We start from the raw sequence: 11512 nt of genomic DNA, 5'->3' as shown, positions 1-11512 counted from the left end.
AGAATTAGAATTTGAGGCGCTAGGAAGCAAAAGCTAAGAAACAGCTTAAATGTGTGGTAGCACTCCTGAAAGTATGCTGGGGACCCTCAAAAAGCTCACCTGCCCTCACTTCCCACTTCAACTGATTATGAGCATCTTGCTTGATTAAAAGCAATTCATAATAGTAATTGAGAATTAGTTATTAAGAAAAAGCTTAATTAAGCTGAGATTAATTATTTAAGCTGGTACTCGAGGTTTTGGAAGAAAAGTAGAAATTTAATGTCAAGGTATGGAGGAAGAAAAAAGTATGATTGGAGTCAATTATATCTTTTGACAGACAGGAGACCTGATGAATGTCCCTGTCCCTCCAGAATCCCTGAAGCACCAGTGAAGGGAGAGGGCCTGGTGAGACAGCATGTACAGGTACTTGGGAGTTGTCTAGTAACTTGGTTGTTGGAGGGGGAGGGACTTGTTCAGGGCCCAGGGGGAGGTCTATACTGAAGTTGCTGCCTTTAGAGAGCTGGAGAGGCAGGAGGCTGAGGACTGAAAAGAGAGGGTGAGTAATTCTTCATGACCTGTAGGATCCCAAAGATGGCGACCTGCCAGCCTGGACTGCCAGTGAAGGCCAGAATCGTGCTGTAGCTCTGAACCCACAGCTCCTCTTCCCCTGGCCCATGAGAATTTCAGCTGGAGAGACAGCATGCCCTGGTAAGTGAAGTCCTGCCACTTCGAGACATGGAATCATCTTTCTCATTTGGAGTGATCCTTGCTGTCCTGGCCTCCCTCATCATTGCTACTAACACACTAGTGGCTGTGGCTGTGCTGCTGTTGATCCACAAGAATGATGGTGTCAATCTCTGCTTCACCTTGAATCTGGCTGTGGCTGACACCTTGATTGGTGTGGCCATCTCTGGCCTACTCACAGACCAGCTCTCTAGCCCTTCTCGGCCCACACAGAAGACCCTGTGCAGCCTGCGGATGGCATTTGTCACTTCCTCCGCAGCTGCCTCTGTCCTCACGGTCATGCTGATCACCTTTGACAGGTACCTTGCCATCAAGCAGCCCTTCCGCTACTTGAAGATCATGAGTGGGTTCGTGGCCGGGGCCTGCATTGCCGGGCTGTGGTTAGTGTCTTACCTCATTGGCTTCCTCCCACTCGGAATCCCCATGTTCCAGCAGACTGCCTACAAAGGTCAATGCAGCTTCTTTGCTGTATTTCACCCTCACTTCGTGCTGACCCTCTCCTGCGTTGGCTTCTTCCCAGCCATGCTCCTCTTTGTCTTCTTCTACTGCGACATGCTCAAGATTGCCTCCATGCACAGCCAGCAGATCCGAAAGATGGAACATGCAGGAGCCATGGCTGGAGGTTATCGACCCCCACGGACTCCCAGCGACTTCAAAGCTCTCCGTACTGTGTCTGTTCTCATTGGGAGCTTCACTCTATCCTGGACCCCCTTCCTTATCACTGGCATTGTGCAGGTGGCCTGCCAGGAGTGTCACCTCTACCTAGTGCTGGAACGGTACCTGTGGCTGCTCGGCGTGGGCAACTCCCTGCTCAACCCACTCATCTATGCCTATTGGCAGAAGGAGGTGCGACTGCAGCTCTACCACATGGCCCTAGGAGTGAAGAAGGTGCTCACCTCATTCCTCCTCTTTCTCTCGGCCAGGAATGGTGGCCCAGAGAGGCCCAGGGAAAGTTCCTGTCACATCGTCACTATCTCCAGCTCAGAGTTTGATGGCTAAGACGGTAAGGGCAGAGAAGTTTCAAAGTGCCTTTCTCCTCCCCACTCTGGAGCCCCAACTAGATCAGCAGGAGCTAGGGGGATGAGAGCACTTGCTTCAGGCAATTGACCCCTGTCCCAGCATCCCCTACCCCCAGACTGAGAGGTAACTGAGGCAGGGTCCTGACTTTCTTCTATAATCAGTTTCCCCATTTTCAAATCGCCACTCCTCCCTGTCCTTCTTTTGAAATGAGCCTGTCTCTGGTGTACAGGTACACTTACTTAAAGCAAGAAATGTACTGCTAAAAAGATGCTTATAGATCAAATTCTGTTTTTGAGTATACCAGAGCAGCACTGTCCAACAGAAATATAATGTGAGCCACACGCATAATTTTACATGTTCTAGTAACCGTGTTATAAAAGTAAAAAGAAACAGGCAAAACTAATATTTTATTTATCCCAATGTAACCAATATATTGTTTTCAACATGTCATCAATATAAAAATTATGCTGGTTTTTTTTTTCATACTAAGTCCTTGAGATCTGGTGTGTATTTTGCCCTTACAAAACATCTCAATTTAAACTAGCCATATTTCAAATTCAGTAGCCACATGTGGCTAGTGGCCCCCATACTGAAAAGCACTAGAGAAATGAGGTTCTGTTATTTTTAAGTGTTTACTATAGTGACTTACTACAGTAATTGCTTTGGCAAGGTAAGGAGTCCCTCCTCCTCCTGCCCTTACTGATATTAATCAGAGATCTTATATGGTGAATGTGCCTAAAAGGCAGAAACCTCAATTCCTCTAAAGCTTGTCTTTTCGCACACCTCATGATGTTTAAAATAGGCTATTTCCCAAAGAAACACTATCTTGTGATTATTTCTGCTGTTACCGGTCCCAATCCACCACCTTTTAACTCTCTGCTGCCCCTTCCCTTAAGATGGCCTCATATGTCACTTGTGGCTACTTGCTGATGACAATGCTGGATCACAAATTCTGAGGCACTGGGAGGCAAGAGAGAGAGAAAAAATGTGGGTACCAAGGCAGGCACAGCCAAGCTCTCCAGACTGGAGCCACTTTGCTCCTCAGGGCTCCTTCCACTTACTCCCAATTTTGCATTTTCCTAAGAAACTGTTGCACAGGAGACCAGCTGAGGAGCAGGTGCCTCATCCTCCTTTCTGTGGGGTACAGAAAATGACAAGGTTGGCAGATGGGAACTATGCTCAGTTTCCCTCTGGGCAACCTGGCAGCAAAAAAATCAAGAACTGAATGGCGAAGACACTCAGGAACCACTCTCTGCCTTTCTGAGTTTCCCTGTAACCCTCTCCAAAACCTCCTGATCTCCACAGTGGATTGCTAGAGAGTTTGGCTCTCAAGACCTTAAACTGTAATATTGCCCCAGAAAGCTGCCGAGTTGACAACAAAAGAGGGCAAGAAGAAACCAAAACAGTATGGATTAACTTGCCTAGGATTTGGTACTGAATTAGGTACCAAATTAGGTACCAACCTTAGGTTGGTTAATCCCTCAATATCCCTAAATTAATGACCTGAGGATGCATTTGAATCCAACGTGTAATGGCTAATTCCAAGAGGCCCTTGAAATTTTTCATTCTAATCACAAATTATAATGTTTAGACCTGGATGGAATCCAGCCACCCTCCTTTCAAAGGATGTCACCACACCACTATGCTTTGCACTTGGATTTTCTTAATTCCCCTTAGTCTTAGATTAACGCCCAGCTTTCTTTCCTCAGTCATTCAGAGGATAATGATTATCCCTTTCAGTTTCCCTACTCTTGAAAATTTCCTTCTCCCTACCTTCACCCTATATCTTCTTCAGCCCAAATGGTCTGTTTCTCATTGATCTATTCTACTACATACACATCAACCCACTTTTGGTAAATTTTTTGCAGTCGCTTTCCTTACCAGTCTGGCCCAGAGGAGAAACATGCTTGCTTTCACCATAGCAAGCATCGTGTTCCTACAACTGAAGAACTTTTTGACTCTCAAGTGGATGATGGAACCCAATATGCCTTGAAATGCTGAGCATCTGGCAAGTACCAGGCCAGCAATAAGGCACATTCTTGGATTGTATTGTGAGTTACTGGGAACTAGGTAAAATACGAATAACTGGATTTTGGACAAAATTGAAAGCAGGGTCAAACCAATGCCCTCCTTACTGGTGGTTCAAAGCTTAAATCCTGGCCTTGCTACAAAGGACTGATCTTGCCAAGGTAATATAAGCAAAGTGGAATGGAAATTAAAGTTAATTCTGAAGCCAAGGTCCTTTTAGAAAAAAAAAAAAAGTAAATTAGCCTGATTTAATCATTCCACATTTTAAACATATATCAACATCACATTGTACCCCATGTAATATATACAATTATTTGTCAATTAAAAATAAAATATATATATTTTTTTAAGTACAGAAAAGCAGGAGGGGAGGGGAGGCCAGGTGATCAGTGTGTTATTAGGTTCAATCTAAGAAACTCTGCTACCCCTGGGAGTCAGTATGTGCAGTGGAAAAATCACAGATCTTGAAATCCAACAGACCAGTGTTCAAATGATGATTCAGTCATTTAAATTCTCAAACTAGATCTCTCATTCATCAAACTGGGGTAATGATGCCTACTTTACATGGTTATATTGAAGATTAACTGAGATAATGTATATGTAAATATCTAGTAAACTACAGCACATTGTTAGTGCTCAAAAATGTCAGTTCTCTTCCTCTTCTTTAAACACCCTGAACTAAACAGTCAGTTGACCCATTTAAGGGAGTCCCTCATATTCAGATATTGTGACATATAGGACAAGGACAATTGGACTCAGAACTGTAAATTCCTCAACCCCTGAATAAGATTTTTAAAAATGAGTGATGAGAGGTGATTCAGGTTGAAAAAGACAAACAATAAATCTAATACCTTAGCAGTATCAAGACAGAGCAGATACAAACAAGGCACGGGCACTAGTATGGTAATTGGATTTAAGAGTAATCACAATTAAAAACACTGTGTTTGGCTGGGCACAGTGGCTTACGCCTGTAATCCCAGCATGTTGGGAGACTGAGGCAGGTGGATCACGAGGTCAGGGGTTCAAGACCAGCCTGACCAATATGGTGAAACCCTGTCTCTACTAAAAATACAAAAATTAGCCGGGCACGATGGCAGGCGCCTGTAATCCCAGCTACTCAAGAGGCTAAGGCGGGAGAATCGCTTGAACCTGGGCGGCAGAGGTTGCAGTGAGCCGAGATCGCGCCACTGCACTCCAGCCTGGGCGACAGAGTGAGACTCCATCTCAAAACAACAACAACAACAATAGCAACAACACTGTGTTTAATAAGCCACCAAAAGCAGAGATACAGGATGCTACACAAAAGTCTAATGGCTTTCTTTGATGCAGGCTCCTTCACAGATAAGGGAATGTACTGGAAACGTTTAGATTTCATTCATACATCTGATGTTGTTTCCTGATAGGCTTACCAAGAAGCCAGATTCCGTTCAGCAAGGTGATCAAAACATCCCAGATATTAATACCTTGTAGAATGCAATGTAGGCCAATCAGTCCCATTTATTATTTCCATGAACAGCTTACTGTGAATTTGTGGTGTTTTTGTTTTAAGAGACAGGGTCTCGCTCATCACCCAGGCTGGAGTGCAGTGGTGCGATCATGGCTCACTGTAGCTTCAACTTCCCAGACTCAAGCAATCCTCTCACCTCAGCTTCCTGAGTAACTGGGACCACAGGCACATGCCACCATGCCCAGCTAATTTATTTATATTTTGTAGAGACAGGGTCTCCCTATGTTGTTCATGATAGTCTTGAGTGATCCTCCCACCTCAGCCTTTCAATGTGCTGTGATTACAGGAGGAAGCCGCTGCACCAGGCTGAATTTGTAATTAAAATTGTAACATGACTAAGTTTTATATTAATTCCTTAGGTAGGAAAGGTTATATATATCAACACCTCAATTTCAGAGGACTATTCTCAAAGAACATAAGGATACTATATGCCTCTGTGCAGAGGTGTTTTAAGTGGTTTCACAAGTGTTAGAGGCAGGTTGCCCTGACCAACACACTCCTGCTTGTCCATATGTCCAGTGTCAGCCAGAGATAGCCTTGGGATATCTTCTCCCTAGAAGGAGAAGTGTTAACTGGTTCAAATGGGAATTGAACTCATGACCTTGATTTAATTCCCACCATGCTCAGTCACTGGCCAAACTGAGTAGAGACCAGTGAAAACAGCAGGCACAAGATACTTAAGGACACACATCGAATCAGCAAAAACAAGAATAGCAATGGACCCAATGACAGACCACAACTCCTTGGCTACTGTCAGCCACTCAATTCTGTGGCCCCTTCAGTATTTTCCACGTCATCCTTCAAACTGCTGACAGGTCTGGAATTTTCTCCTTTTAATTAAAAAATCTTCACTTGTTATTTCTGCAATCTTATAAATTCAATGATGTTGCCTACAAATGCCAATCGTCATTCATTCATTCATCTGTCCATCCACTTACCTATCTCACAAACATTGAGAGCTATGTGCTAAAATTGCCCCAGCTTTGCTGGGATATCTTCTAAAGGTATAAATTGATATATAAATGATGTTTACTATTTCTTTTACGATTATAAAAACAACTTTTGTTCATTAAAAAAATTTTGCAAACATAGGAAATCACAAAGATACCCATAATTATACTATCCAGAGATGACCACTGTTATTCTCCTTCATCTGTTTTTTTCACTTAACATTATATTGTGTATATTTTCCTATGTCATCAAGTCTTTTTCAAAAACACAACTTGTAATGGTTGCATGTTTTTTCAACAAATGGCATAATACTTTAACTATTTCCCTATAGCTGTGCTAAAACTTAGGTTATTTCTAATTTCTGTTATAATAGCATGATAAATATCCCTGTGTATAAATCATTGGCATGTCTCTGTCCCATTCCTTAGGATAAATTCACCAAGCAGTATTACTAGATCAAGGAGCATTAAATATTTATAAGTATTTTTTTTTAGATGGAGTCTCACTTTGTTGCCCAGGCTGGAGTGCAGTGGCACGATCTCGGCTCACTGCAACCTCCACCTCTCAGGTTCAAGCGATTCGCCTGCCTCAGTCTCCTGCGTAGCTGTGACTACAGGCACACACCACCACGCCCAGCTAATTTTTTGTATTTTTTAGTAGAGATGGTGTTTCACCATATTGGCCAGACTGGTCTTGAACTCCTGACCTCGTGATCCGCCCACCTTGGCCTCCCAAAGTGCTGGGATTACAGGCATGAGCCACTGCACCGGGCCAAGAATTTTGATTCACATTTGTGCTGGCATTTCTTGAAGTGTAGTATTTCCCTGAGACACCTGCTAAGAGAAGTCATAAGTGAGCCATAAATGAACAGACCACACTGATAGGAACATCCCAAAGAGATAAAAGCACACAGCTTCCTGAAAGAATAAACCATACTGAGGAAGTTAACCAGTTGCTTTTTTTTTTTTTTTTTTTTTTTTTACAAAAGGAAACTTTTTGATATGGCCTACTGCTGGGGTTCATCTGCCTTCTGCAAATTCAGAAATCTGAACTAACAGAACACAGTAGTTTAAGAATGCCTCTCACAGAGTACAACTCCATCAATACAGTGCAGTGTGATATCCAGATATCGATTTCAGTGTTTTGGCTCTTAAAATTTTCAGACGTAGTTGCTCCATAAAATGCTAAATAGACATGAGAATAAGAAAACATTTTCACGCAGAGCTAGGAAACCGTTCTTGAATCTGCTGAATGAAGACTTGAAGCCATAGTCTTGCAGTTTGCTGAAAGGGCAAGATATGCTTCACCTAATGGATCAACCATGGCAGGGTAAAGTGCATGAGAGCTTAACATGCTACTACTCAGCCATATGTTCCCTGCATTTACAAGCTGTTGGGACCATAATCAGCCACTGGGCTCAAAGAGCCCTCTCATGAGGAGTCCTAGAAACGACTGATGCAGCTGCTAAGAGCCTAAGAGTCTGTTTTAATGCACAAAGCAGTTCCTGTTTCTTTCAAAACGCCTTGTACACAATGGGGCAGACGGGATTCAGTTGCTACTAAGCACTGGGGAAACTAAAACCCCGTAGGGCCAAGAGCCTGAGGGGCTCTCTTCATCTGCTTAGGTTTGTTTTTATTTGGTGTATGTTGCCCAACAATCCCATGATTGAATCACAGTTCCCATTTACCATGATACATCCCTATCAGTTCCAGTTCTGTCTCAATTGTGTTGACATTAAGGCACTAAAAAGCTGATAAGCTTGCTGAGATAACAGTCACAGGCCCAGTAAAATGCCATGCTGTATAACAAAACTGTTCAATGTGCTTTTACCCACCAACCCCTCCTTAGTATTTTTGCAGATGTGTCCATTGAGCCATTAACAAATATGAAAGCATTTCCTATAGAAAAGCAAATGGGTATCATATCATCTCAGAAGTAGTTAAAAAAAAAAGGTGAGAAAACTAAGAAATTGTAGCTGAATGGCTCTGAGATTATTTCAAATATGAAAAACAGACTCATAATCCAAACATTTCTTATCCAAAATTCCAACCACCACTTTAATATTGCTAGGTCCCTTAGTAATCTTATACAATGAAAGTGTTAAATGGTTTTTCTTATTTACAAAATAAATGGGAGAGACAAGGATGCATGAAGTGTTTATGGTAAGTAAAGCACAGCCCAAAATATAACTGAATTCTGATGCTGAGACACTGAATAGAGAGAAGAAATATCCTTTAATAGTGAAACCTCAGAAATAAAAATTATTGGCCGGGTGTGGTGGCTCACGCCTGTAATCCTAGCACTTTTGGAGGGTGAGGTGGGTGGATCACCTGAGGTCAGGAGTTTGAGACCAGCCTGGCCAACATAGTGAAACCCCGTCTCTACTAAAAATACAAAAATTAGCCGAGTGTGGTGGCGCATGCCTGTAATCCCAGCTACTTGAGAGGCTGAGTGAGACAGGAGAATCACTTGAACCCGGGAGGCAGAGGGTGCAGTGAGCCAAGATTGCACCACTGCACTCCAGCCTGGGTGACAGAGGGAGACTCCATCTAAAAAAAAAAATATATATATATATATATACACACACACACACACATATATACATATATATGTACGTATATATACATATACGTATACATATACATATACATATATGTATATATACATATATACGTATATATATATAGAGAGAGAGAGAGAAATGGCCATTTTGAGAAGACATGAAGATATTTATTTTTTAATACCCAGCAATTTTATTACTTTAACCTATATGCAATATCCTGACTAGATTAGGCTAATTAAAATATTACCCCTTAAGTGACATGCTTTGGTGAATAGAGATTTAATTTATAATCAGGTTCATAGTAATCCTTCCTCCTATAAATTTGTTTATAAGTGTAACAAAATTCTTCTTTCCATTGGAGGAGAAAGAGTGGAAAGCCTAGCCCCATGTCCAAATTACTAAATTTCAAACTAGTGGCATCTGTATCAATAATTCCACATTCTTCAACAAATGGTCTTACATACAACAGGAACAAGTTCATGTTGTTCTGGTGTGCCATCTCTGACTGCAAGACCCTCTTTTTGAACACTGTTGTGCTACCCCTAGTGAACTGTCCTCAGACTGGAGGAAGAAGGGAGTGGAGAAGTGATGAAGGAGGTCACAGAGAAGAAAGGCCAACAAACGGAAGAGGGAGAAGCGGGAGAAAGTGGAGAAAGGGGAAATGATGTATTTGCAGTCACAGGTCTCCAGGAAAATAATCTTAATCCAGTGTTACTGTTAAGTGATAAAGAGTGACCAACCACAAAAACTATTGACCTTCTTTCTCCCAGGGCGCTATAAAGATAGGGGAATTAATGAAATCAATATTCTTTACTGCTCACCTGCCATAAACTTTAAGTGACTCTGGACAAGGTTAAGTCAGTACACCTCAAGCATAGTGATTGTAAGTATGGGATCATGAGCCAGACTGCCTGGGCTAGAATCCTGACTCTGCCATGTTTTAGAGGCAGAAGTATTTCACCTTTCTGTGCCTCAGTTTCTCATCTGAAAAAGGAGAATTGTACCTACTCTCATAGGGCTGGTTGTAAGGATGTAGACAGAGTATAAACACAATATACTTAAACAGTACCTGGCACATAATAAAACCCACACTCTGTATTACCTATTATTAATAGCTAACAATTATTAAGCTAATTATTAATTAGCTATTATTATCTGGGTTGCTTCATTCTCCAGCCTCTCAAAAAAAGGGGAAAAAAGTGGAAAGTTTTCGCATCTTACAACCTACAGATTTTGGTTATCATTTTATCCCTTCAAATATGACTTCCTAGGGGAAAGGATGTGGGTTGTGGAAGAGAGCAAGCAGAGTCAAGGATTACTTCAAGGCCTGAGCCACTAAAAGGGTTTTTAGGGGCAAATCCAGAATTTTGTTTTGTGAAGTGTCTTTCAGACTTTATTTTTTAGAGACAGGGTCTTGTTATGTTGTCCAGGCTGGCCTTAAGCTCCTGGGCTCAAGTGATCCTCCTGCCTCTGCCTCCTGAGTAGCTGGGGCTACAGATGTCTGCCACTGAGCCCAACTTGTGCCTATTAGACTTTAAGAGTGATGTAGAATAAGCAGTGCGACATAGAAATATGGAGTTCAGGGGAGAAGTATAGGCTGAGGATGTATATTTGGAAGTCACCAGGAGATATATGGTACTAAAACCATGGAAAACACTGCCCTGCTACTTGGTCATACCTTTAGTAATCCTTAGCTTACAGCCATTTTCCTAATAATTCAAAATTTATTTTATTTTATTTTTGAGACGGGGTTTTGCTCTGTCATCCAGGCTGGAGTGCAGTGGCACCATTGTAGCTCACTGCAACCTCTGCCTCCCAGGTTCAAGAGATTCTCCTGCCTCAGCCTCCCTAGTAGCTGGGATTACAGGCCACCACACCCAGTTAATCAAATTAATTTAATTCAATTTAAATTCCACAGTATTTGTTGAACCTTTCCTATGTTTTAGGCATTTAATCAGATCCTTTGGATACAGACCAGTTCATTTACTCACTTAACAAATGTGTACTAAGTGCACATAACTGTATAAAGCACTGAGAACCCAGTAGTGAACAAAACTGACATAATCCCTATTTTCATGGAGCCCCAAATGATGCGAGATACAGAAATTAGTGAAATAATCACACACATATAGTACATAGATATAAATTCTGATATGTGGTATATGAAATTATAATGAGGAAAGTTATTTACATTGGGGGAGAGGAAATCACTGGAAGTTTTTTCTGAAGGAATAATATTTAGGTTGAGGTGAACTAAAGCCATTTTGCAATATATATAAATCCTTCAAGAAACTATTTTCAGGCCGGGCGTAGTGGCTCACACCTGTAGTCCCAGGACTTTGGAGGCTGAGGCAGACGGATCAACTGAGGTCAGGAGTTCGAGACCAGCCTGGTCAGCATAGTGAAACACCATCTCTACTGAAAATACAAAAAAAAATTAGCCAGGCGTGGTGGCAGGCGCCTGTAATCCCAGCTACTCAGGAGGCTGAAGCAGGAGAATCGCTTGAACCCAGGAGGCAGAGGTTGCAGTGAGCCGAGATCACGCCACTGTACTCCAGCCTGGGCAACAAAAAAAGAAACTATTTTCAGCCTGTACTATTGTGAAAAAAAAAATGTGTTCCCTTTTGCTAATTTGGGGATGAGTAGGGTATCTGATGGATATAGTAAATGTTTTTTTAAAAAAATAATATAATGATTGCCATTCTAACTGGTGTGAGATG

The 11512-nt window shown here is 41.9% G+C and overlaps 1 protein-coding gene across 1 annotated transcript; it reads left to right on the top strand.

Moving 5' to 3' along the window:
• Positions 1–487: 487 nt before the first annotated feature.
• On the top strand, positions 488–6715 carry GPR119 (G protein-coupled receptor 119). Its single transcript, XM_002832098.3, has 2 exons — positions 488–1726; positions 3612–6715. The coding sequence occupies exon 1, from the start codon at positions 715–717 to the stop codon at positions 1720–1722; it is 1008 nt and encodes a 335-aa protein (XP_002832144.1). The 5' UTR covers positions 488–714; the 3' UTR covers positions 1723–1726; positions 3612–6715.
• Positions 6716–11512: the final 4797 nt, after the last annotated feature.

Source organism: Pongo abelii, chromosome X (genome assembly GCF_028885655.2).
Source record: "Pongo abelii isolate AG06213 chromosome X, NHGRI_mPonAbe1-v2.0_pri, whole genome shotgun sequence".
Classification (NCBI taxonomy): Eukaryota; Metazoa; Chordata; class Mammalia; order Primates; family Hominidae; genus Pongo; species Pongo abelii.
The sequence above is the reverse complement of the archived record's forward strand: the minus strand, read 5'-3'. Positions and strand labels throughout refer to the sequence as shown.